The 27683-nt window shown below is 52.0% G+C and overlaps 1 protein-coding gene across 3 annotated transcripts in view; it reads right to left on the bottom strand.

The window, feature by feature from the left end:
• Window positions 1-5849: 5849 nt before the first annotated feature.
• The window catches only part of TGFBRAP1 (transforming growth factor beta receptor associated protein 1), a 41646-nt gene continuing 19812 nt past the window's right edge, over window positions 5850-27683 (bottom strand). For all 3 annotated transcript variants that reach the window (XM_060117092.1, XM_060117091.1, XM_060117090.1), the window contains 10 exons: window positions 26762-26956; window positions 24372-24526; window positions 19697-19779; window positions 17893-18234; window positions 16138-16195; window positions 13032-13175; window positions 11321-11464; window positions 10279-10438; window positions 8752-9185; window positions 5850-6910 (listed from right to left, as the gene is read on the bottom strand). In XM_060117092.1, the coding sequence (XP_059973075.1) occupies window positions 6734-6910; window positions 8752-9185; window positions 10279-10438; window positions 11321-11464; window positions 13032-13175; window positions 16138-16195; window positions 17893-18234; window positions 19697-19779; window positions 24372-24526; window positions 26762-26956 (1892 nt within the window). In that variant the 3' untranslated portion in view covers window positions 5850-6733. The remainder of the gene's footprint in view (window positions 6911-8751; window positions 9186-10278; window positions 10439-11320; window positions 11465-13031; window positions 13176-16137; window positions 16196-17892; window positions 18235-19696; window positions 19780-24371; window positions 24527-26761; window positions 26957-27683) is intronic.

Raw genomic sequence — 27683 nt, 5'->3', positions numbered from 1 at the left:
CTTTCCTGGTCTCCCCTGGTCCAGAGCCCAGTCACATGATCACGCCAGCTGCAAAGGAGGCTGGGGGATGAGTCACATGATCACGCCAGCTGCAAAGGAGGCTGGGGGATGAGTCACATGATCACGCCAGCTGCAGAGGAGGCTGGGAGACTGAGTCCCTAGTCAGGTGCCCACGTGTCCAGTCAAGCCTCTCTCAGCACAGGAGAGGAGGAGGTGGGGGACTGCCAGCAGTCTCTGCCAAGACTGCACGATTTTGAAAAACGAGCGACCTTAGCACGCACATTCTTAAGTCCTAAGTACAAATTTCATAACTGAGCCTCTTCTCAATGTAAGATAAACACAATCAACCCAAGATGGTACCTCTCTCTTTACCTCTAACCCCCAGCGCCTGGGGATGTGCGTCCAGACACAGAAATTGCATATGCGTTGATGACTGGGCTGAGAAGAGAGTCGCCACATTTAACCTTTTAGGCACAATAGGTGTTTGAAAATTTGCAGCCACAAAGAGATGACTTTTGCCAAGATAAAAAAAAAACTTATAATTTAAAACCGCAATCAACAGCGATTGAGACTGAGTCTGCCAAGAATTTGATTATGTTTAAGGAAAGAGTATACTTTCAAAGCTTCGCCTATTGGAAGGTGCAGACCGTTTGCTGATGGCAAGGTGGACCTGCAGAAGGAGGGCCGGGGCCAGGCCATGGCGATTGGGCAGCTCAAGAAAACAGGGCTGGGGACCCTAGGGGTGGTTACATCTGGATTGTGTAAGAATGAAAGGATGTTGGAACACAATAGCATGGTGTGTGTGCGTGCACGCACATTATTTGGGGCGGGCGGGCAAGGGCACTGTAGCAGACAGCCTCGGTTTACCTTCCGCCCTGTGCCCTTTCCTCCTGGAGGAGCCGGGGGCGAGGTGATCTAAGAATAGGAGAGGTGCCAGCGTGCCTGGCTAAGAGGAAACCAGGGAGGGGCTGCAGCACAGAGGGGTTTTTCCTACTTAGTCGGATAGGAACAGAAAGAGCTCACCTGTATGAGAAACACACAGGTGTCACCAGAATGTTACCTTCTGCAACCAGGAATCCGAGGCTGCTGCTATGCCAGCTCAGCCTGGAGGTGTCCAGGTAAACGTCTGACCATCCCCAGGGCCGGGGTAATAAGGCCGGTCCCTTGCACGGATCTGCGTGTTCCAGCTCCCCAGCGCTCTCTCCTGCTGCCTCTGGCAGCTGCTGTCCCTTTGCCAACCATCCAGCCGGAAAAAAAACAGCCAAGCTCATTTCCAGAAGCATTTTTGAAAAGACAGGTTTGCTGTTCCTTATTAAGTGTCCTTTGGGGACTCATTTCTCATTTCCTCCCTCATTGAAATGCTGCTGCAGTCTCCCCTCCTGGCCGTGCTTTGCTGTGGTGTCATGAAGACTTCGGATGTTTTATTAAACCATGAAGAAAGGGTCACTCACCTCACCATAAAAGACAAACAGGACTGAATAACTTTATAAATGCATATGGAAAAGTGCAAAGCGTAATTTGCTTTCAAGGCGTGAAGGGAGAAACACTGTGGCGAGCAGGAGGCTCTGTCTCCCCAAGGCTTCGATTGTCACGGGATTTGCCGGGCCTCTCAGGAAGCAGGCAGTCCAGGCTGCTAGGAACTGCTTTCCCTGGCGGGGAGCCCTGGGACCACTGAGATGCGTCCGCTCAGACGCTCTCCAAAGTGAGAGGTTCCACCAGGTTTTTGTCCCCAGAGTCTAAATCTCCATTATACCTTCGTGTGAACCTGCAGACCCTCTTCTTCCCCCAGATCCTCTTCACTCCCCGGCCCCCTGCTCTGTTTTCCTCGAATCTTTCCTTCTCAAATGATGCAATAAGCAGATATGGGTAAGTTCTTAACTAGACATGAGGTGATGCTATACCTTAAAGTTCAGATTTAGATTCTGTAAGAGAATGGAGTACTTTCCATCCTTAGGAATAAATGTTCCCTAGTCTTAGACAAGTTTTAAAAATCATATCTATTGATTATTTTGTATTATAGAGGTAATTTGCTCCTTGTAGAAGTGAAAACTTTCTTTTTACCCAAACTCATAAAGAAAAGTAAAGATATTCTAGTCTTTATAACTTACATATAAAAATGTGTATTTCTTTTGCAAAATTTAGATCATACTATCCCACAACTTAGCTTAGTGCTTTGGTAGTTTTTTTTTCATGTTTTGAAGTGATTTCTGCTGGCTGGGAGTCATCCATTATGCGGCTGCACCAGAAGCTAAGTTACTTAAGTACTCCCTGTTTGGTTTTGTTTATTTCTGTTTTCCACTATTAAAAAAAATATCCTATAATGAGTATCCCCTACTCTGGGCAGCCTTTGCTATCTTGCTGTTAGAAGTACGTTAAACTCGTCACGTTCAATTCTCTGTCCTGGGAAGCAGAGTACAATGTGGCCACCCCAGTGGTTTAATCGAACATCTGTATTAACCACGTCTTTGATTTTCTGTATTCTGATGCTTTGACATCCGGGCCCTGGCTGACCCTGGAGAGGTTGCCGCTCCCAGGACTGGCTGGCTCCTGGGGACAGTGAACCATTCGCCCGCGAGCGCCCCTTCAAATACAAAGCAGCCCAAGCAGCGCCCACACCCCACCGCCTCCTCTGTGAGTGCTCACACCCCGAGCTGCTATCCGCCTGCTCTAATCCCCCAGGGCCAGGGCCAGCCAGCCAGGGGCAGCCGCTGGGCCCAGAGCCCATGGATATCATTCCAACTCGCCAGCCCCAAGCCTGCCCAGCTGCCTCACCCCTTCCTTCCCTTGGAAGCCACGATAAAGGCTCCTGCCCACGTTCCCCGACCCGCCCTGTGCCTCCTGCCTGGCCCTGGTGCTTCCCCATGTGGCTGGTGTGCCCCCTCCCCTGTGAGGAGGGTCTCCGGGATCCGTGAGTACAAAAACTATCTTTTCAGTGGCAATTGTCTCCTGATCTGTTGGCCTTACTATACCTCCAATTTTTTATCCATGTACTATATTTTATTTAAATTTTTTTTTTAATTTTTATTTATTTAATTAATTTACCTTATTTTTGGCTGCATTGGATCTCCGTTGCTGCGCGCGGGCTTTCTCTAATAGCGAGCGGGGGCTACTCTTCGTTGTGGTGCGCGGGTTTCTCATTGCGGTGGCTTCTCTTGTTGTGGAGCACAGGCTCTAGGAGCGTGGGCTTCAGTAGTTGTGCCGCGCAGACTCAGTAGCTGTGGCTCGCGGGGCTCTGGAGCGCAGGCTCAGTAGTTGTGGCGCACGGGCTTAGTTGCTCCGCGGCATGTGGGATCTTCCCGGACCAGGGCTCGAACCCGTGTCCCCTGCATTGGCAGGCGGATTCTTAACCCCTGCACCACCAGGGAAGCCCTCCCTGTACTATAATTTAATACAAGGGACTCTCCAAATAAACTGGCCACAACATTCTGTTTCTTTCTGGGGGGGCGGGACTCCTTTCCCATATAATTAAAAACCGTGTAAAGACCAAGATGAATGGACCCAATACCAGATGGACACGCTGGCTGAGGCTGCCCCTGGTGGGGGAACTTCTGGTCTCTCTACGGCACAGACACCCGTGTTTCTCTTCTGCCCAGAACTGGGATAAAGCCTCGGCCTCCAGCCTCATCTGTCACTGTCCCCTGCTGCCTTCCCGAGCTGCAGAGTCATTGGATCCTCTTTCTCTCCATCCCCACGGGGCCATAAGCCAGCTCACCCCCCCACCCTGAGTGCAGCACTCTCCCTCCAACTCCGTGCATCTGGTCCACCAGCACTGCACGTCCTCTGGCATTTGTCCCCCGGGGCTGTCATTACCTCCAGCAGGGCTGAGACCAGATGTGTCTCTCACCAGTTTTTCTGCAGAACGGAGTACGATGTCTGGCACAGAGCATCTTCCACTATATACTTGTGGAATGAATGAATGAGTGAATGAATGAATATACAAATAAATGAATGCGTGGATTCAAAAAGGAAAACTGCCCCCTTAGCACCTTGCGTACAGCTCTTGGTGTCTTTTAGCCCCTCAGCTCCTGGCCCGGTGGGTGTGCACCCTGGCACGGCCGAGGCGGGTTGGGAATGGCTGAGCTTCTCTGTCAGCTGCTATAAAGCAACGTATTTTCTAGTATTTGTACAAACACCAGATACCTGGAAATTACACCAGTAAATTACACCGTAATTAAACGTAAATTAAAACGTAGTGAAGCAACACCAAAGGATTTGAGGAACGACCAATGCAAGTCCCTGCAGGAGCTGGAAGGCACCACCAGGGCAGATGACTAAGTTGTATGGCCCCTTGGGCTATAGGTGCCATGCAGCAGAAAGCATCACATCACCAAGATAACTTTTATTTAAAAAACAATTACAGTAGGGACAAAGAATCAAAAGAATTTTAATAAAATCAACAAGTTTACATTTGTACACCTTGTGTATTTGGGATCCAACCAGGGGCAAAGGGTAAAGTTGAAAGGACCAGGTTTCCATAGGCAAGCAAGGGGGAAGCCCAGGTTACCCCGGCTGTGTGACAGGCAGTGACTCTAAGGGTGGTACCCAGGGCCCCTGGAGCCCCACTGCAAGCAGGGCTCAGGCCCGGGCCTTCCATCTCTGAGCGCGGGCTCATGGCTCCATAGCCCACGTGCCACTCCCACGTGGATACCGGATACCGGATAAGCGACAGCAGATAACCAGCTCGTGAAATTAAAGAGTCTTCCCCAGAGAATACGAATGTCAGCTGAGTCCAGTTCGTGCTATTTTAACTAGGATGGTGACATCGAAGCGACCTAGGGGGACAAGGGCCGAGTGATGGTTCTAATTCCTCTAACCAATGGTACAATCACAAGAGAGCAGGTCTTTAGAAAGAACCACGTATTTCTTTTAAAAAATATGATTTGAGAAAAGGGCCTTGTGGGAGTTAGAGAAAGGAAAGGTTTTTAACAATTCTGCACAGGGTCAGAGAATTCTGCTGCATTAGAGGATTCTAGAGTAGAGATAGAAAACTGCTCGACTTCCGTTCCCATCATTCTAAAGGATAACAAACATTTCAAAATATTGATCAGTGTTCAGAGCAAAGAGAGACCAGTGCCCCCAAGTGAGAAAGGAACAATCCGAAGGCTTTTCCAGGATTGTACCCATCTCGTGGAGAGAAACGGTGCTTTTAAAGGTGCAGTTTTCCGTGTCCTAGTCGCTTGTTCTCTGAGGGATAACCCCAAACTCACGAATCATAATGGTCACGTCCCCAGTAACACGGCCATTCCTTCACAGCCATCTGCAGGGTAAGACTCATGACTGGGCTTTCATTCACACCAGCTTACACAGCACACGGCTGAGCTGCAAGAATTTCTTCATTTATTCTTTAGAAATCGAGACACAGTAGGGAAGAGTGCATGGATGCCTTTGCTTTCTGGACCCCCTTGGAATCACAAGAGGAAGGAGAACAGTGACCGTGATCAGTACAGAAAGCGTTTTCACAGAAGGGAGGATGAGCTCTCCACCCCGTCTGTTAAGGCCTGGGCCGAAGGAGAGGGGCCGGATCCCGGGGTCCCCTCGTCACACGCACGAGCTGATGCACGTTTGCCAGGCGTCACGGCATCTGTCTTCTTAGTCCCTGATAGAGTCGATAATCACCAGGAAGAAATTCAGAAGAGGGCAGTGAAGTAACAGCGTCAGCTTCTCCGCAATGCTGGACAGAGACGCGGAATGGACGCGGGGTCTGTGATGCGGGGAGGTGACTGTCCCGTGTGTGCAGGAAGCCGCAGGGCAGGCGTGTAAAGTGCTAGAGGTAAGGCAGCCTGCCTGGACTTCCTCTGGGGGCGGCGCTCCCTTGGGAGGGGCGACATCCCCGTCGCGCAGGGCAGCCGTCACCCACGGCCCGCCCTGGCCAGCGTGAAGGTGACCACCAGCCGCCCCGGAAAACACGCTTGGCGTGTGCTCACGACCTTTCCCTTTTAATTTCTCGAGGAATCAATGGGGGGGGGGTACAAAGAAAAACGTCCCTAATGAACATGATGGAGGTGAATTTCCAAAAGACAGAAGGATCACGAAGAGGATATAACGCCAAATTAAAAGTTCTAATTGAACATGTTAATCACGGAGTTACAAACAAACCGGCGGGCAACGCGCCGTGCGCTCCTGTCCCCACCGGCGGCTCCAGACCTGCGAGCAGTTCCTTCTGGCGCGTCACAGCTTCTCGGGGCCTTCACTTGCGGGGCAGCCAGAAGCGAAGAAATTTACCCCAAAGGGAGGGCCTGGGTACCCAGGCAGATCTTTTAGGGGTTGGAAGCCAGATGGGAAGTGGGAAGGAACAAAGATACCTCCCTGGGGTCAGCTGTCCCTCAGGGCAAAGGCAGAGCCCGCAGGGTGGCCAGGCGGTGATGATGGAGAGCTCTGCGCCCTGGCCGCTCGCCCGCCAGGACGCGGTCCCCTCCGTGCCACCGGAGCAAACGTTTCCAGTGCAAATACGTGTCTACAGATCGGGGCTCAGGGTGCGGGGTCTGGTTTGTCCGGGTGGCACAGGAAGGCTCATTTCCTTTCAGAGCAGACATCTGTTTTGGGTGGCGATGTCCCTGGACGGGTGAATCTGGCATGTCTCTATTTTGGGGATTATCCATTTCCATCCAATGCAGGGGCTCGGCCGCATCCCATTTCCCACGGACCGAAGCCCCCCAGCACCCGAGGACGGCTGACGCGGCTTCCTGCTCTGTGCACCCAGCCAGCTTGGTAAGAAGCCCTCGGCCCAGCCTCTTCAAGTCCGAGCCCCGGGGCTGGGGGAGCTGGGGTTCGTGTGCCTGCCAGCCGCACAGTGGGTGTGGACGAGACCACCGCTGGGATACCTAACAAACACAGGCTCGCAGAAGGGGTTTTGGCACATCTGGCAAAGCTTTTTGTCTGAGAGCCGAACTGAGCTTCCTTTCAGCTTCATCTGCAAAAAGAAACAAAGACAGGGACGCCTGGGATGTAAGTGACACCGGTTCTCAGAGCTGACACGCATTACCCCATGGGTTGTTTTATCACTGGTGAGAACAGCTTTAATATCAATTTCTCGAAACAGAGTATCAGCAGTGAAAATAAACAAAAACATCCTCTGGAACTGGAAAAGTCAAAAAAGCTACAAAACTGCCTTCTTATTTTACAAAAGTAAGTGCTGCTTGTCTGGCGGAGGAAGTTCTCACCAAGATCTTCTTTCAAAGATGCTCTGAGCTCTGATCTATTCAAGCAAGGCCTATTGCAGAATCACGGGGCGTTAGAGCCGACAAGACCGTGAAAGCTATCGAATTCCCTGCTTCCCTCGTTCGCAAACAAGAAAAGTTAAGGCCCAAATAAGAGACTGGGTCAAACCCACGGGGCTGATCCCTGGCACATTCCTGACCGGCCCTAGGAAACGTCATTTCCTTTCTTTAAATGTAACTAACAAAACTAACAAAACTTTATTATTTCTTGTCCGATAAACAGGACGAGTTCTGCAAGCTAAAAGCGTTTCTGCAATGTGTGTGAATCAGCCCAGCGAGTCAGCCTAGTGGCCGGACAGAGTGTCGGCTTAGTGAATTCACCCTACTCGTTAGTTTCTTTAGTCATTCAACAAACATTCAATGCCTTCAAGATGCCAGGTTGGCTCAGGAATACCGAGATCAGTAAAGGAAGTTCCTGCCGTCAGAGAACCCAAAGCCTAACAGGCAAGGGGACAGCTACGGATGCAGCACGTGAGTCGGCACGCGGGGCACCCATCTGCTTCAAGGGATGGGAAGGTTTCACAAAGGAAAGACTTAGGCGGGGTTTCGAGTGGGCGTTCACCAGGCACAAAAGGAAGAGGTGAGCCGTCTCAGGCAGAGGAAACAGTGGATTCAAAGGCCGTACGTACGAAACGGCAAGTCCATTGGGAGGTTCTGAGCTCCCTGGGACGGGCGGGGACAGGCCAGAGGAGGGAGGCTGAATCTTGCCGGCCTCGGCTTCTCCACTGGGGAGTCAATGAAGGCTTCCCAGTGGGAGGAACATGGCGGATTCCTGCTCTGGAAGGACACCCAGCTGGCTGCAGGGCGTCTGGGCCTCACCAGAGAGAAGCCTCCTCTGGATGAGCTTGGGGATGTTATGGACTGAATGCCTGTATCTCTCACCAAACGTTGAGGCCCTGACCCCCAGTGGGATGGTGTTTGGAGGTGGGGCCGCAGGACGGCCTCAGGGCCCTTATGGAGGAGGAAGGAACCAGCGCTGGCTCCCGGCCCCGTGAGCTCAGTGAGAGGGGGGCCTCACCAGGCCCCGAATCTGTTGGCTCCTGGATCTCGGGCTCCCAGCCCCCAGACGGTGAGAACTGGATGCGTGTCGTCTGAGCCCCCGGCCTGTGGGATTTGTTATCATTAGTCACAGCAAGCCCAGGAGACAGAGATGGGGAACGTGCGGCTCTGCATCGGCCTGCAGTCCACAGCCGGGATCCTGTGTCCTGTGTCACCTCCTGGCGCCCCTGCCCCCCTTCTGTGACGGGGACGCAATTGTGCCCGGAAGCGCTGTGCGGATGCAGTGACACCGTGACGTGCAGCGTGGACCAGGGCCCGGAGCGCGGCTCTGCGGACCGTCAGTGTCTAAAAGGGGCGGGAAGCTGCCCCAACCGTACACCTGCCGGCCCGGCTCCCGCCTGGGCTCGCACACCTGTGTCTGTGTGAAGAAATCACGTGTGTTGAAGTTACAGAGAAGAAACGGACAAGGACTATTTTTCCACGGGTAAAACCGACCTGAAATCACACGTCTCGCCCGAGAGGGCCGGGCTCTCACCTTGTCATACTTGTAGATCAAGTTTTCGGACTTGGCCAGGCCCATAGCCACCTGAGTGGTCCTCCGGGCGTGGACGCTGGCCCTCATGGCCCCCATCAGGAACGGGCAGAGCAGCTGCACCGACCACGTGCCCGGCAGCAGCTGCAGGACCCGGGCCGCGTCAAACTCGGCGGCGCGGCGGTTCAGGAGGTCCACGGCGGCCACAGCCAGCTCGGGCGCAGAGGACCCGGGGCCCAGGTAGATGGCCAGCAGCAGCTGGAAGAGCCGCCGGCGGTAGGGCGGGGCCCGGCCCTCGGAGCGCCACAGGCAGTAGTCCTCCGCTGCCGGGAAGTCGGCCAGCTCGTGGACCAGGATGTGCAGGGCCTCCTCATGCTGCTCCAGCTTCCCGTGCAGGATGGCGCTCTCCATGGGGAGCCCGGCGTCCTGGATCCTGTCTGTGAGGTGGGACCTGCTGGTTAGAAATGGCAGGGCCTGCGCCGGGTGGTGCCAATCCAACGCCGCAACTGCATGAGCCATGAGCTTAAGAACGGGCAGAGCAAGCCTGGCTGCCCGGACGCCCCTGAACTCTGCCACCCAGGCTGCCTGGACGCCCTGGCCTGGGTGGCAGAGTTCAGGGGTGTCCACGTAGCCTCCCCGCAGGGCTGCCATGTGCCTTAGGACAAAGTCCACGTGTCACACGAGCATCATTCAGGCTTGAGTCACGTGCTGCTGGCCACGAGCTCAGTGTCATCGAATCAATAACATACATTAAATAAGGTGTCTTTACGCAGAAACACACATAAAGAAGGTTATATATTGATTGGTTGGTGAAAATGATGTGACCAGAGGTTCTCAGGAGCCTGACCCTGCATTCCTGCAGGTATGATGGCTCAGTGTCCGTGAACTCAGCTGTGGAGACTCTACCGGACACAACTACCGCGAGCAATGAGAATCGGTGTAGTTAATGGTCAGAGAGCGGTGTTAAAAGCTGCTAAAGAGAAATATATTAACCCAGTAAGGACAACCTGGAAACTCCACGGTGCCCGATACAGCAAGAGACAGGTTCAGTCTGCCAGGTGCTGCTCGGAGGCTCGTACACAACATGGACAGTGTGGTTTCTGCCCTGGAGGAAATGAAAACCAGACCCCCTCCAGGACCCCCGCCTGCCTCCAAGCCTGGGGCAGCCAAGTGGACTGCTGGGGGCAGTGCCACCTTCAAAGCCGTGATCAGAGCTGGAGCCTCAGAAGGAACTGACCTGAGGGCTTCAAAGCCGAATAAACAAGTTCAAAGCAGCTTGGCTCAGCAGACATGCAGACCTCCCAACGCCCAGGGCAGCCTTCATGTCATCAGCTAAGGGGCCCTGTCCGTTTCCAGAGGGTGGAGGACGGACAAGGAGGCTCGCCTGCCCTCAGGAGGCTGACTTTGTGCCACAGAGGCTCACAATCCAACCCCTGCCCCCCGAACAGAGACGAACAGAGGCCAAGGCCTCCGTCCCTGCCCCCACCCCCCACCCCCCCCGGTGACGTTTATGCAGAGAGATGCACTCACCCAGCAGAAAGTGGACTCGGTACAAATCGGATTTCTGGAGCAGGCGGCGTAGCTTTGCCTGCGTCTCGGTCACCTCTGCATCCTTGCCACTGGCGCTGGGCCTCTGCTGCAGCACCTCGTCCAGGTAGAGGACGGCTAAGTGCGTGTGGTACTCCTCCTTCTACAGGACAGGAGGACAAGCAGACAGACAGCATTTGCTAGGGGAGCCCAGAGAACGTCCCCCAACCAACCAGCCAGCAGGTGCCCGAGACTGCACGTGCAAGGTGAGCGGGGGCTACAGGACAACCACAGAATACACGTACTGGGGCAAAAGCTTTCAGAAACCACGACACAGAGAAGCTGAATCTGAAATCTATGGGAGGGCTTCCCTGGTGGCACAGTGGTTGAGAATCTGCCTGCTAATACAGGGGACACGGGTTCGAGCCCTGGTCTGGGAGGATCTCACATGCCGCGGAGCAGCTGGGCCCATAAGCCATGGCCGCTGAGCCTGCGGGTCCGGAGCCTGTGCTCCGCAACAAGAGAGGCCGCGATAGTGAGAGGCCTGTGCAATGCGATGAAGAGTGGCCCCCACTTGCCACAACTAGAGAAAGCCCTCGCACCGACATGAAGACCCAACACAGCCAAAAATAAATAAATAAATAAATTAATCAATTAATTTAAAAAATAAAATACAATCTATGGGAAAATATCGCATTTTGAGAAGTAAGGGCCACGGGATTTAGGTATTCTCCAAAAAAGGGACAGCTTTCCTCATTTCCTTTAAGAATAACAAGGAAAAAAAAACTCTAAAAAAAAAAAAAAGAATAACAAGGAAGGAAAAGAGAAGAAAATATAAGCGGAGGGGACAAGAGATGGAGGGTGAGAAAAAAAGCTACTTAGGCCGCCGGTCTCTTTCTTGAACATCCGGCTCCCTCCCTGACCTCCCACGTGTACAGACTGAGTGCCGGGAACACAAGACATTACGCGAGACCCGTGGGCCAAGTTCAGGTCCCAGTGATGCCACCGCAGCCCAGGCAGCTCAGCTTGTGCTCTGGGGCCTCACCTGCAGTCTCCTGTCCATGACCAGATGTTCTAGGTACTTAACCAGGGCTTGCGGGTATTTCTTAAGGCAACTGATGATATCATCTGGGTTAAATCTACTCTGCTGTTCGTCTACAGGTCTCTTGGTGAAAACTTGAACTCCGACCTGAAAGAAGAATAGCAATTTATTTATCGTGCTTTGCAAAGACCCCATCTTATCTTCATTCTGAGCACTGTATGCTTTGGGTAAAACCACTGTCAAAAACATGATGATTCACGGGACTTCCCTGGTGGTCCAGTGGTTAAGACTTCGCCTTCCAGTGCTGGGGTTGCAGGTTCGATCCCTGGTCGGGGAACTAAGATCCCATATGCCTCGCGGCCCAAAAACCAAAACATAAAACAGAAGCAATATTGTAACAAATTCAATAAAGACTTTGAAAATGGTCCACATTAAAAAAATAACAAAAAAACATGACGATTCAGAAAAACAGTGCAGATGAAGCACTGACAGAGACAGGAAATGCCGCAGAGCTCCAGCTGGAATTCCTTCTAAAAGGGTCAGAAAGTAAGGAACCAAACATTTATTGGTGGTACGTTTTGACAATCCATGAAGCAACAACTCTGTAACATTTAGATCATCCAAAGCAAGGACGGTCACTTGCTGGATCATAAGTGAAAGAAGATACAAGCGGCTGAAGATTCAGTGAACTCGATTCTCCAAACGCCCATACCCACTGTGTGCATTACCCACATGGGACCCAAGCCCATGCACAGCAACAAAGACCCAACAGAGCCAAAAATAAATAAATAAAAATAAATAACTTTATAAAAAAATACTAAAAAGAACCCCTTTCATTTATTATTGCCAAGTAATATTGCATTTTCTGCATATACATTTTATTTATCTATTCATCAAGTGATGGACACGGTTTTTCTTTCTTTTGGCTGTCGTGAATAATACTGCCATAAATATTCATGTACAAGCTTTTATGTGAATAAAGGTTTTCATTTTTCTTGGATGCATACCTAGGAGTGAAATCGCTGGCTCATATGATAACTGTTTAACCATTAGTAGAACTGCCAGACTGTCTTTCAAAATGACTGTACTGTTTTACTTTCCCACCAACAATGAATCTAATTCCTCTGCATCTTTGCCAACATGTACTATTGTTGCCTTTTAAATTTTAGCCATCCTACTGGGTATGAAATGGTTTTGATTTACATTTCCCTTAAGGATTAATAAAATGACTGATGAAAACAAACAAACAAAAAGGGTCCTTCTATGTCCCCAACCCACCCCTCCCAAAGGGGGTTGGGGACACATAGAAGCAAGGGTGACGGTTTGCCTGGTGTGCCCCCGGCCCAGCTCCACGCCCTGCAGGGCAACAGTCTGGTCCTGCTCCAGCCCATAGAGAACAAGGGACCAGATGCCGTTAGGGGTGGGGGTCAACACACAGGTGTTTAAGAAGATGCTAAGACCTGACCTGCGGTGCTTTCTGCTTTCCTACACAGTGGCCTGCCCCCGACACAGGTGTGCAGAAGCACTGAAATGCAGAAATTCCTCGAGAGCTGGGATTCAGACGGCTCAAGCCATGTATTAAAAGAAGGGGTGGGAAAGAAAGTGGAGAGAAGGGTTAAAGTGTAGCTTGTTTTCCCACCTAGAATCAAGTTTTCTGTCCATTTTCACCAGCCCCCCTGCCGCCCCTGAACGAATGCGTTTACTAAGCACAAACCTCCGGGTTTTTCTGCAAGACCCAGTCAGCATACTGCCACACAAGGTCTGGGTCAAGGCTGTAGGTGAGGAAGTCCACGATGTACTCGTACAGGTCTGAGCGCGTGGAGTCGTGAATATCCCCATTCACGATGCTCACCCACAGCTGGAGAGGAAGAAAAAAGAAGGTAGGGAAGGTTACATACCTCTTAGAATTAGCTCAGAAAGGCCATGTGTTTATTTGTCTGGCCTTTCAATATTTCAGGGTGGCAGGAGAAACTTTAGAGGCTTAAATCCATTTTAATTTTTTCAAACACACGAGAAAAAAAAGAGGGGACATGGTCCAGGAAATCAGGAACATAAAGCACCAAGTTCTTTTTCTTTCCTTTTTAATGAGATCATAGTAATACAAATAGTAAATATAGTATATGAGGAGACTTGGATGCATTAAAAAACATCTCTTCCGGGGGCTTCCCTGGTGGCGCAGTGGTTGAGGGTCCGCCTGCCGATGCAGGGGACACGGGTTTGTGCCCTGGTCCGGGAAGATCCCACATGCCGCGGAGCAGCTGGGCCCGTGAGCCATGCCCGCTGAGCCTGCGCATCCGGAGCCTGTGCTCCGCAACGGGAGAGGCCACAACAGTGAGAGGCCCGCACACCACACACACACACCACACCACACACACACACACACACACACACACACACACACACACACATCCCTTCCTGAAATAAAATCATCACTGACAATGCTGGGACACAGAAGAAATTCACCTACATCCATCAGCCAGGCTGTTCCAGCCTTCTCCGTCACAGGAATTTCTGATTTTGAAGACCTTTTGGGACTGTGAGAGTCTGATTTGCTTTCAAAACCTCTGGTGACCCTGTGCCCTGGTGTTCCTACTGTCTTTTGCATGGGGGCTCAGGGTAGATTTTAATAATAAAGTCCTTTGCTATTTCATCCAGACACTTCCCTGCCATGTAAACTGAATCTTTTTTTTTTTCGGTACGCGGGCCTCACTGTTGTGGCCTCTCCCGTTGCAGAGCACAGGCTCCGGACGCGCAGGCTCAGTGGCCATGGCTCACGGGCCCAGCCGCTCCGTGGCATGTGGGATCTTCCCGGACCGGGGCACGAACCCGTGTCCCCTGCATCGGCAGGTGGACTCTCAACCACTGCGCCACCAGGGAAGCCCCCTGAATCTTTTTTTTTTTTAATGCTCCACTGTGCATATGTACTATTGTTTTTTTTTGTTTTGTTTTGTTTTTATTTAATTTTTATTTATTTTTGGCTGCGTTGGGTCTTCGTTGCTGCGCGTGGGCTTCCTCTAGATGTGGCGAGCAAGGGCTACTCTTCGTTGCGGTGCGCAGGCTTCTCACTGCAGTGGCTTCTCTTGTTGCAGAGCACGGGCTCTAGGTGTGCAGGCTCAGTAGTTGATGCTCGTGGGCTCTAGAGCCCAGGCTCAGTGGTTGTGGCGCACGGACTTAGTTACTCCGCGGCATGTGGGATCTTCCCAGACCAGGGCTTGAACCTGTGTCCACTGCATTGGCAGGCGGATTCTTAACCTTGCACCACCAGGGAAGTCCCTGTAAACTGAATCTTACTTTCAGAGCCTCAGAATGAAGTGGCATCACGAGGTGTGGCAGAGATGGGGGCTGCCTGAGAGCCCCCCTGCATCATCGTCTGTGCTGTGGTCCTCACCCACCTGTCCACACTGACTTCTGAACTACACCATACCAGCAAGCAGCCCAGGAAACAGGCAGGCAGTGTAAACAGCTTTAGTTTTGTCACAGGCAGCCGTAATTCTGGTAGCAGCACACCAATGTTTTTTATGTTACTAGTTTCTTCAGCGCTGAATTCCCCAAATCAAACAAACTATTCACACAGCCATTGAAATGTGTCATTAAAAAAAAGTCTGCCATATATGGTGATTTATTCCATATTATTTCAATTTTGTAAACTCCTGTCTATATAGCTTTGCTGATTATTATTAACACACTTATAACAAGTTCTCAGAACATGGTGTTTTAAAAAAATAAAAATTTTAGCTTTGACACCCAAATCTGCTCTTAGCCATGGGGAGTATGTTGATGGGAACCTTTTTTTTTTTTTTTTAACCTATCCCACAATCATGTTACCATGGTAATTTCTCAAAGCAACCAGATATGCTTGGTGAGTTCGGTGAGCACTGTTGATGCTCTTGGCCGCTCACAAAAGATGCAAGACAAGAGACAAGATGAGAAATTTGGGCGCAAGAGCCCCTGCCAGGGCCCTGAGCACTGGCTCAGTCCCCAGCTCTCCTGCTGACCAGTGGTACCACCCGGGCAAGTGACTGGCCTTGATCAGCTTTAGTTTTGTCACAGATGACATGACAACTCAGCTCTCTGGCAAGACGTATTGTCATTAACAGTGGAAATTACAACCTGTTACTCACAGCCTTAATTTTTGATAAGGCAGTGGAGTCACAGGCTTTGTGGCTCAGTAAGAAATCCTATTTTTCTTACATTTTAAACAACTCAGTCTTGACAGTGTTCTTTAAAGAGATGGAAAGATGAAGAAAAGAAAATTCTTGGGGCTTCCCTGGTGGCACAGTGGTTAAGAATCCGCCTGCCAATGCAGGGGACATGGGTTCAAGCCCTGGTCTGGGAAGATCCCACATGCTGCAGAGCAACTAAGCCCGTGCGCCACAACTACTGAGCCCACGTGCCACAACTACTGAGCCTGCTCTCTAGAGCCTGCAAGCCACAACTACCGAGCCTGCAAGCCACAGCTACTGAAGCTCGCGTGCCTACAGCCCGTGCTCCACAACAAGAGAAGCCACCGCAATGAGAAGCCCGCGCACCGCAACTAGAGAAAGCCTGTGCACAGCAATGAAGACCCAATGCAGCCATAAACAAACAAACAAACAAACAAACAAATAAATAAAAGAAAATCCTTGGACAACATTTCTCAAGGATTCGCTTTCTAAAACAGTACTATTTTTGTTTTGTAAAAAACGTAGATCAGGCAAGACTGGTCTCTATCAATTTGTGATTTTTTTTCAAACAGACTCAGTAGTTGTGGCACATGGGCTTAGTTGCTTAGCAACAGTGGTGGTGGTTTTTAAACAGTGCTGAGATGCCTTTGAACTCACCTGAACGGCAGCAGCGTCTTGGTGGTTGTAATGATAGAGCAGCCCCAGTGCAAAGTACCTGGAAGAAAACTCGGGGTAAGTGCACCCTCTCCTGACCACCCACTGCGGGCAGTACCCCCACAGCAACACCCTTGGCCCTGGGCCCCCAGCCCCACATGTGCTATTCAACTCAGTTCAACAACAAATTTCAAGCACCAGAAAGATCCTCCTTTCTGTTTATTTACTTATAGTCTGAAAATGTATTCCCTATCAATTTCCAGAAAGGACCATATTCACATCTAAGATGAACTGAAAAATAAAACTATTATGATACTACGGAAAATCACATTTGGAATTGCTTTACAACTTGCTTCAAATACTAGTATGATTTGCCATCTCTTCAGTTAACCATTATTAACTTATCACGAGGTATTAAGACCGTTTGGAAGGGATGCTGTCTGAGCCATTCTGGGGTAAGGATTTTGAACGGCAAGAAATGCCAACAGTATGCAGGCACTGCAGAGAACAGAAGGTCAGGGAGAGTCAGGCTGGGGGGACCCAGAGTTCCAGGCCCTGACTTTCAATCCAGGCTTCATTACTTAGGGACTGTATGACCTTGAGCAAGTAGGTTACCTTCCTTGGCCCTCGCTTCCTCATTTTTAAGCGGACAGGATCAGGGACAACACAGGCATCGCCCGGGCCGTGAGCTGTTGCCACCCTCCCACGCTCACAGGTGTGTCCTCTCCTGGTCCTCTTCCCCAGCAGGTGACCGGATCAAGCTGCCCCAGGGGGCCATCGGATCTCTTCCCTCAAAGAGCAACCTCTCAAGATATTGAACTATTCCCTAGAACCCTTCTCTTCTCCCGAAAGCTTTTAGAAAGTTCCACTGACTCCGCCAGACCCTGCCATCCCAAGTCACTGCCATAAGCTGTCAGTGCGTTTTCTAGTTCCTAAATAAATCACTCCATTCCACAGTGCCTTCGGGAAACTGAGGGAAACGGCTGAACGAGCCACTTCCCACGTGCAGGCCAGTCACCAGCCCATGACGTCCTGCATCTGAACAGGGTCTGGGGTCGTGAGCCTGGGTCTCCGTGGAATTTCACCAGCACCTCCGCCATGTCAAATGCATACCAAAAGGCACAAAGAATCTCACAGGGAGCACTCAACCCCCGCCAGGCCTAGAAGGGTTAGACCACCGCCTGCCCCCAGGATGAAGAAGCTGCCAGATCTAACCACGTCATCACTGCAGACGGGCCCCCGTCGTACCCGCTGGCCGGTCGGCAAGCGGGTGGGTGCCGACCAGCTCACGCCTGTAATGAAGGAGTTTGACCCCGTAACCTTTTATCCACAAGATCCAGAAGCCTCACTCTCTATCTGTTTATCCAGATGCCCATCTGTGCGTTCAGCCTGGCCATCAGTGGCTGAAGTGCGCTATCATTTTCCCGACACGCATGCGGCATCTCGCACAGCTGAGTCCCACCAGGATGGAAACTGGACAAGCACACCATTGACTGACAAGGCCTATGACTGTACGGTCTGTCAGGAAGGAGCTGGTACCAGAGTTGTGCCCTCTAAGACCCCTGCGGTGGATCTGCAGACCGTGATGAGGTTGACAGATCCCGAGGTGCCGGGTGGTCCCGTGATGAACGCCTGGGACTCGGAACTCACGCTGGTGCCTAAGCTGCACGACAGCTTCCCGTGGGTGGGGACGGGGAAGGGTCAGGCAGGGAGCCCCGGGTTCGGTGGGGGGAGCGTCCGGGGGACAGAAACACTCACTTTTTGTGCTTCTCCAGCCAGGCGGCGCTGTCGGTGAGCAGACAGAAGTTCTCGGTGACCAGGAGGTCCAGCAGGCTGTCGTGGTCAGCCTCCGTGTACAGCTTGAGCAGGGCCGTGTCGATGTCCTCCTTGTAGCCGTTGGCCACCTCCGTGCTGCGGACTTCGTTCAGGTAGCTCATGAGGAAGCGCTTGCACTTGGCCACCTTCTCCTGGTCGCCCTGCGTCAGCTGGTTGAGGTCGGCAAACTCGTGCAGAGGAGGGTGGGACCGGGTAAACGAGGAGGACGTGGGCAGCAGGAAGGGGTACAGGGAGATCAGCTCCCGCACGTCCAGCTGGCCGCTTCTGCAATTACAGTGTCAAACTAAATGCAGCAAAAAGAGAGAGAGGGTGCACGCAGGCACACAAGACTACGTTGGACGGGCGTGCCGTCTGCACGCCGTCCGCAGCTGCACGGGCTGCAAAGCACCGCGGGCCGGGCACCGCCCACCCCCAGACCCCACGACAGAGCAGAGGGCTCGGCGGCCGCAGACGTGCCACCTCCAGGGCTGCCATGGGTCCCCGCAAACCCAGGCGGGGGGGAACAGCAGGAGGCACAGCAGCTCTGATCAAAGGCAGATTCAGAGGAGGCCCCGTGTACATCTCCTCCTTTACGGCTCTGAGTCGTGCGGAATCTGTTCTATGCGGACATTTGGAAAACTTCTTCTACAGGCGATGCCTTCGTGGGACACTGAACGGCGATCACAGCGGGTTTAAGTTCATCTTCTGAGCGAGCGCGAAGAGCCACTGCTTCCCAGGGCGCACCTGACCCCCAGCCCAGAGGAAGGGCTGCCGGAGGGGGGAGGGGCTGAGACAGGCCTGGACTGGGGAGGGAGAGGGGTGGGATGGGTGCTGGTGAAGGGGGCGGCCCACGCGTGCAGGATCCATGTCACGCGGAAGGGACCTCAGCTTCCTAAGACGGTGGACCAGGAGCATGCCGTTTACAGTGTCCTCAGAAGAAGAACAGTTTTTCAAGTCTTCCCAGAAGCACCTGCTCTTTCTCTAAACTCAGAGCTTTTGGTAAAATCTCTGGAGGAAAGGGAAAGTGAGCCATCGTGTTTTCCTAGGAATCCTTCACAGGGCATCAAACACGCTCTTTAGAATTGCCTTCTCGGGCTTCCCTGGTGGCGCAGTGGTTAAGAATCCGCTTGCCAACGCAGGGGACACGGGTTCGAGCCCCAGTCCGGGAAGATCCCACATGCTGTGGAGCAACTAAGCCTGTGCGCCACAACTACTGAGCCTGCACTCTAGAGCCCGTGAGCCACAACTACTGAGCCTGTGTGCTACAACTACTGAGCCTGCACTCTAGAACCCATGAGCCACAACTACTGAGCCCGCGTGCCACAACTACTGAAGCCCACGCACCTAGAGCCCGTGCTCCGCAACAAGAGAAGCCACCGCAATAAGAAGCCCACTCGCCGCAACTAGAGAAAGCCCACTCGCAGCAACAGACCCAACACAGCCAAAATCAATAAATGAAATAATAAATTAAAAAAAAATTCCACGTTCCTTATAAAAAAAAAAAAAAGAATTGCCTTCTCCTCTCTTAGAGGACCACTCTGTATGCCCCTTAACTGCGCTACCTTCAAGACACAGGACAGTGACCCTCGGGCTAAGGGGGGCAGGGGGTGCGAGGGGTGTACACACAACGGCCTCGCTACTTCTCCCCAGAGCACAGCACCCGTGGCGGCCTTTCCCATCACAGCCACAGTGGAGGTCTGACCGCGGAGGGACGCTTGGAAGGCTCGCTACCGACACCTCAGGTTACCTGAAGAGTTCTTTAGCCTCCAGGAACTGAAGCTGCGCAAACTGTATGAAGCCCGCCTGCTGCAGGATCCGGCGGTACATGACCTGCAGGGAAAGACAGGTTTCATCACTCTGACCTGCCCTGGAACCACGACAGGAAGAGAAGCTAAGCGTCTGGTCATAATCCAGGCTAACTGTTAACTATTACACGGAAACCTGAAGTTACAAGGTAAGGAAAAAACGAGGCTTATGCAAAATGATTTTCAACATAGACACGTATACATGTCAATCAACCCCTCATTCCCGAGACCAAGCTGTTCTCTGTCTAAGCATCGTTCTTTCTTCTTCGTGGATTTCCCATCCATCCCGATCCGTATTCCTCCTCCTGCACTCCCTGGCTTCCTTGACTGCTTCCACCTCTGGTGCTCAGACGGATGTGAATATCGCCGGCGTCCCTGGGAGCCCGGAAGCTGCCCATCCTTCTTCATTCTTGTGGAACTGACTCTTCACACCAGCACTTCTGAGCATCCCTCTAGAGCACAAGGCCCACCCATTTAAGGATAAACAGATAAATATGCAGGTTCTCCTGCCGAAGCTTGGGAGTCACTGTGCATTCTATCCCCTCCCCTCAACGGTGATACACAGCCACATCCGCACCGCAGCCCGAGGATTCCTGCAATAATAGGGCCGTTGATCTGTGTCTAATCCAGTCCTACCCAAACTTCCTGGACCACAGAGCCTTTTGTTCTGGTAACTTCCAGAAATAGCAACGCACTTAAGGAAGATGCGCTGTGGTGTCTGTAATTCCACCCCCTCCCTGTCACTGTCCAGCTGGTCAGCTTCAAGCTTTGTCCACCTTTGTCTGAAAGGCCTTGTGGACCCGCCTCTGCTCCGTCCTTACTGGCTCCATCACCTCAGCCCGGGCCCTCACCACCTCACAACTAAAGACTCTCACTGTGCTTAAGACCCTAGGACTTCAATTCCTCCCCTTTCCAATCCATCCCGCTGTTTGATATGCCATAAATCCCTTGAAGGCATGTACATAATTCATCTTAGCATCCCCACACCCTGGCAGGGTACCTGCCATTTAAGTAATCACCTATTGACCTGATCAGTTTTTATGAAACTCCACTTTGTCACTCGCTGAGCCCGTTTTACAGACAGGAACATCCTGTTCAGAGATGCTAAGTTTTTAGCCCAGAGTTACTAACATGTAAGTGGTTGAGCCAGGGTTGAAACCCGGACCTTTCTGCTTCCAGAGCCCGGTTCTTCCCGCTCACTGGCTCACCCAGGTACACAGCAGGCGGCTAACACTGTTACCCCTGAAGAAACGAGGGAGATGGAGACACCTAAAGGCTGTTGCTTCCGATCAGCTTTCAGAGGGGCTTGTTCTCCAAAGCACAGCAGCATCTCCTCCCGTCCCTGCAGAGCAATTCCTGCAGAGACGGCAGGAGAGGCAGCTGCTTTTTCATGACTCTCTTCCCCAACACCAGCTACGCCTGATGGGAAAACTGGCCTCTGTACGTCGCCAGCAATAGGTAGACAGAAGCGAGGCCAGGTTCTGTTGGGAGGGGATGCCAGTTCCATCTCTGAAAGGAGAAGCAACAAAGGCCAACCACTTAGCAAGAAGGATAAAAAGGACCCGTCAGGGGCTTCCCTGGTGGCACAGTGGTTGAGAGTCCGCCTGCTGATGCAGGGGACGCGGGTTCGTGCCCTGGTCCGGGAGGATCCCACATGCCGCGGAGCAGCTGGGCCCGTGAGCCATGGCCGCTGGGCCTGCGCGTCCGGAGCCTGTGCTCCGCAGCGGGAGAGGCCACGGCAGTGAGAGGCCTGCGTACCACAAAAAAAAAAAAAAAAAAAAGGACCCGTCAGCTGTGGCAGAAGAATTCTCATTCACACCCAGGCTTGCTGACGAGAAATCCACTGAATGACAATTTTTTCCTCGTGGCTGCAGGATTCAAATGTCACCCACTCTTCCCCTTCCTAAAGGGAAATAAAAACTACTTTTGTGGGGCTTCCCTGGTGGCGCAGTGGTTGAGAGTCCGCCTGCTGATGCAGGGGACGCGGGTTCGTGCCCCGGTCCGGGAAGATCCCACATGCCGCGGAGCGGCTGGTCCCGGGAGCCATGGCCGCTGAGCCTGCGCGTCCGGAGCCTGTGCTCCGCAGCAGGAGAGGCCACAGCGGTGAGAGGCCCACGTACCACAAAAAAACAAAACAAAACAAAAAAACGGCCCTGGGTCACAGGTTAACACGTGTAATTGTGGGAGCCCAGAGCAAGCATTCAGGGATCGGGGGGGACTCAGAGAAAAGGCATATGTGAGCAAGGTATCGAAACCTGTACTCGGTGGAGTTTAGAAGTTCACTCCACTGATAGAAAATAGCACAAATAACAAGTAAAGAAAACAGGGAGGGCGGGGAGGTGGGTGAAAGCACGTGGCGCTGATGGGGCAGCGAGGCTGCCCCGGCTTTACCCAGGGATGCCCAGAGGCCAGCCATCTCTGCGGTGGGTCTTTGGATGGTGGCACCGGCTATTTTTGACTTGCTTTCAGGATTAGAAGTGTTTTAGGATGGCTCCCAGAGTGCCTGCACAGTGCAGGGCTCAGGCAGGGGACAGCTCAGGTCGGGGTCGCGGGGGGGGCGGGGAAGTGGGCAGGGCCTGGCCGCGAAGGCCACCTGATGCAGACTTGACTGTGGGCAGGGAGGCACCCGTGGAAGGATTTCCAGCTAAGGGTTTGGTGGGCACGTCAGAAAGCACCTTCCGCGGGGCCATGGAGGACGGACTGCAGACATGCAGGCAAGGGGCTGTGAAAACAATTCAGGCACAACGGGAGAAGGGTCCCCAGCAGCCACGTGGGCATGAGAATGAGAGCCAAGTTCAAGGTCAGTGGGGGTGCACGTCTGGGGCACATACCACAGGGGGAAGGTGGGGAGCGTGCGAGGTGCACAAACCCCAACTGGGATGGCAGACGGCAGAGCCAGACGAGCACTAACACCATCCACTCTGCACTGCGCAGCTGCTCTCAGGAAAATGGCAGGAGGAAAGAAAAAGCCAAGAACACGGGCAGCCTCTCTAAGAAAATGGGACACACTTGAGGTGTGCCCATGGGTGTGTGCAAGGAGGGGGCCCCTGACATGTGCCCGTCCAGACACCCACGAGCTCCCGGGGCCCACCCTCGGGACGGAGAGGAGCTGAGAGCAGCAGAGCAGAGGCCAAGGCTGCCTCAGCACCTGCCTCCCCACCTGGATGCGCAAGGAAAACGCGGCAGAAACAGGCGCTCTCAGCACAGAAACACGCCCTGAACTGACGGGCTTCTTCTTTGTGCTTCTGCTGCCCCCTGCTGAATGCTCACAGATCATCTCACTAAAAAATGAGGAACACGATGGGCGAGGGAAGGACAGAGAGTGTGCGCTTAGCAGATGCAAACGATTCTCTGTAGCACGAAGGAACAACAAGGTCCTACTGTAGAGCACAGGGAACTACAGTCAACAGCCTGGGATAAACCATCATGGAAAAGAATACGAGAAAGAGTATATACGTATAACTGAGTCACTCTGCTGTACGGTAGAGATGAACACACATTGTAAATCAACTCTACTTTAACAAAATTTTTTTAAAAATGAGGAGTAAAGATGGAAAGTTGATCAATATTTATCCTGTGACCGTAAGTGACACGTCCTGACTTCTTCCACCTTCAGAATCTACCCTCTGCAGCATAAAGCCACTGAGGCCAGAAAGCACAGCTTCATTCCACAAACCACATCGTCCTGAAAATCTGGCCCACAGAAACAAGCAGGGGATCGCTATGAATTCATTAGAACTTTTTTTTTTGCGATACGTTGCGGAGCACAGACTCTGGACGCGCAGGCTCAGCGGCCATGGCTCACGGGCCCAGCCGCTCGACAGCATGTGGGATCTTCCCGGACCAGGGCACGAACCCGTGTCCCTTGCATCGGCAGGCGGACTCTCAACCACAGCGCCACCAGGGAAGCCCTCATTAGAACTTTTAATGATGGACTTAGATGTTCACATGAAGCGTGCACACACCAATATTTCGCTCTATTATTCTGAAATACATAGAGTAACCCGAACTCACCTTGCAACTGATCAGGGAGCAAATTTTTAGGAAACCTGATTTCATCAGACATAAGAATAATTTGTGTTTGTTTCATCAGTTGTATTCATCATACCACCGATATTAAAGTTAGCGTTTGTAAAATGCATTGAAAGTTTTCTCCTAAGGAAATGAATTAGATGGATTCCGGCAACATTAGATGGTTTATCAGTACAGTTCACAAAGCTTTTTCTGTTGATAACATAAACTTAAACTCTACAAATTCAACCCCATCCCAACAAATATAAATTCTGAACTGGGAGACAAATTAACCTGAGGTTCCTCTTTTCGTCTGTAACCACTGTGCCCTGAGGCTCCTCTGGAAGAAGGATGCTGATTAGAAATACAACTTGCTGAATTAGGCACGGGAAGTATGTCAGAGGCTCAAATCCCGACTTGGCCTCGGCCGGCAGCGTGACTTCATCCAGCTGTTGGTCCGGCTGCTCTAAGACCTGCTTCCTTATCTGTACAACGTGGAGACGCAGAGAAACTTGAATGATGGACAGGAAGCGGTCTGCAGGGCCTGGGGCACTTAGATCCTAACGTTTTCTAAGCCGGCAGCCTGGGGGCCCGCGGATTACGAACCTGAAATTTTTCCTTTGGAATGTTCCTCCGGGCGCCTTTCGCTAGAACCAGAGCCTCCTCCACTCTCCGGCTCGCTAGAAGATCCTGTATTTGTTTTTCCAGAGGTAACGGAACCAAGACGTAAACTCCTTTACTCGTGGCGACGATCACTCTTCCTGGGAAGAAATGGAACACGGTTGGGAAGGGTAGGAACCCAGTGCTGGCAAGAAAACACACCCCCTCGCCCGAAGAGGAGCGGGAGCGGAGGTCTGACCAATGTCATCACAGCGCCCCAACCCCGAGTTCCCACAGCAACCAGAAACGAATGCTTCTCTTTCCTTCTTCCCACCATCAGAAAAGGGCGAACTCTTTTTTTTTTTTTTTGCAGTACGTGGGCCTCTCACTGTTGTGGCCTCTCCCGTTGTGGAGCACAGGCTCCGGACGCGCAGGCTCAGCGGCCATGGCTCACGGGCCCAGCCGCTCCACGGCATGTGGGATCCTCCCGGACCGGGACATGAACCCGTGTCCCCTGCATTGGCAGGCGGACTCCCAACCACTGAGCCACCAGGGAAGCCCAAGGACGAACTCTTAACAGTACATTTCCGAAGTAGGGGATATTGAAATGTTTGGCCTTTTTTTTATTCTGAAGTGCTGATAAATTTAAAACCAGTTGAGTAGGTCCATGATGAGGCTATAGTGCTCAGTCCTGGAAAATAAGCAGTAAGAATTATGCTATCCCTCATATAAAACTTCTGAAAAATTCTTTTCTCTCCAGGGTAGTCAGTTTACAGGAAACTAAGATTACAACGCAACGTTCGGAACCATAAGATAACATTTCACACTCGCCCGCCATCCAAAATCACCCGATCTCGGCGTTATCTTCTCCCTTCCCCACTGCCCCCGGCATCGTGATGCCTGGCATGGTCCACTGGGGAGTCGGACCTGCCACCCAAGACAGCCCCTCCTGCCAAGCTTCGAGTGCGATTTCTGCTCCCTCCGGAGACACGTTTGAAGCTAAACTATCACCTGTTCCCAGGGAGCGGTGGAACGACCTTGTCTCTCTGTCTGAAGGTCGTTCAGGGTCAGCAGAGCCTCTTCTTCTCCCTCTGCTCCTCCCTCCTTGGGAATCATCGTGTCCATCCCAGTCCCACCGCCTGGTCTCTCCCCACCTGGATCTCCCCTTCCTGGCCTCCCTGCCCGGCTCTCTGTCTGCATCATCTGTCCTCCATGTCAACCGACGTCACTGTCCTCACGCTCAGATGAGGTTCTGCCCCTGCTGTGCACTGGTGTCCCTCCTTCTGGGAAGCCTCCCCGTGTTCCCGCCGGGGGTGGGTTATGTCACCAGCCTCTGCGTGCCCGCAACCCATCCCCCGTGCCCACCTCCACCCCTCAGTGTGCACAGCACGTAACACTGTCATGAATGAGCTCTCCCAGCACGCGTGTCAGGGCCCCCGTCAAGCCCTGACACGCTTCACGTGGGACCTCGAGACTCAGCAGGTCTGCGTCCCCAGCATCTAACACAGGAAGGGCAATGTCTGGGGAGCCCCAATCCCGACACGGCAAGGGCAATGCACAGCTCTAGATTAGCTCCTGGTTTGAAGAGAGTATCATCAAGGGCATTCTCAGGAAGCCGGGGAAATCTGACCACAGGCAGGCGCTGAGAGCACATTTCTGGGGTGTGATAAGGGCTTTGTGGTCACGCGGGAAAACGCCTGCTGAAGGATATCCCGGATTAAGTGCCACGGTCTCCTCCACTTACTTCCAAACTGCTCAGTGGAACGTGAACCAGTATGAAAACATCTAGGTGAATGGGGGGCAGGGATTCACTTTGTTTTTCTTTCAACTTTTCACCACGTTGGAAGGTGTTCATAATAAAATTTAGGAAAAGTAAAATAAACCCCTCCCTCCCTGGCTGCCCTGGTCCGCTGCGGCCTCACCCAGGCCAGCCCTCCTCATACAACAGGCACCACAGTCCCTGTGAATCACTTGCGTGGCCCGGAGCCCAGAGTTCCTTCTTGTGCAGATTTGCGCGTGCCTTTCTCTCTGCCTGAAGGTTCTTTCACACCACATCCACTTGGCAGATTCCTACTCATCCTTAAACGTTTGGCTCAAACACCATCTCCTACAGGAAGCCCTCCCTGATACTTCTAGGAAATACTTCCTCCTCTGCTCTCCCAATTGGCCTTATTTTGTTGCCATCAAGCTCTCAAGCTGCTGTGGCTATTTGTTTCACTATCTCCCTTTAACCTCGGTGCCCCTGAAGCGCAGAGACTGTATTACCATTGCCTGTGGATCTTCCATGCTCAGCAAAAGGCCAAGTTCCCAATGGACCCTTAATAGCACTTAGTGAAGAAATACAAGCATAAAAGATTGACAGCTAAATGTTGTTCAGATTCCGTGGAAACTAGTACCTTCAAAATCCTGGAGGATGTGACCTTCCTTAAAGGGCAGGGTCTGCTTTTGCTGCTGGTCCAGCATGCTGTGAACGGTGATGAACTCGCTGTCGAGGGCAATGACGTATGGGAAGCAGACGGCCGCTCCAACCACGTTCTCTGACCAGTGCACGGGCGCGCGCTGAGATATCCCGGCCACCGTGGCAAACATGCCTGGGAAAACAGGAAGGGTCAGGAGGGCTTCAAAGAGCTGGGCTTTGCTTGTTTGTTTTCTGTAGATGTGTCTGAACGCAGAATACCTGTGCCTTCATTACATTTCAAGACGGGAAAGATAATATAACAGCGCGTGTGCAAAGGACCCTCCGTGACTGTTCTCGTGAAGAGAACCGCTTTCCCCAGGATGTCTACATCAGTATTTCCTTCCAATTAAACATGACGTTAAAAACGTGTACATGTACCCACATGAAGGTGTATACAGCTCATGTCCTCACATGTGGGGAAAAGTGACTTTCACACAATTTAAGAAGCTTCACAAGCTTGCTTCCATATCCGGTCCTCCAACGGGTCTGCGTCTCTAAGTGCCAGCTCTTCCCTATACGTTCATTCAACACTGAACGCATTCATTCAGATACTTATTCAGCACCTACTGTGTGCCGGGCACTCTACAAGGCTTCCTATCCAGAACTGTCTCTGTTCAGAGTTCAAGTCTAATTCTGGATACACATTCTCTCTGATGCAGGGATACAACCAATCTTGCAACTGAAAACAGAGAGCTGTTAAGTGTTTGTCAATGATAACTTCCATAGTCAACCACGGTTCATCTATTTTGTACATAAAGCACTAAACGACATTTCCAAATGAGCTGGATAGTGTCCACAGATACTGGGGTTTATGAAAATTCACGTTCACCCAGTGAAGTCAATCCATTTTAAGTCAGTTT

This window comes from Mesoplodon densirostris, chromosome 14, assembly GCF_025265405.1.
Source record: "Mesoplodon densirostris isolate mMesDen1 chromosome 14, mMesDen1 primary haplotype, whole genome shotgun sequence".
Classification (NCBI taxonomy): domain Eukaryota; kingdom Metazoa; phylum Chordata; class Mammalia; order Artiodactyla; family Ziphiidae; genus Mesoplodon; species Mesoplodon densirostris.
This window is presented reverse-complemented; position numbering and strand designations above follow the sequence as displayed.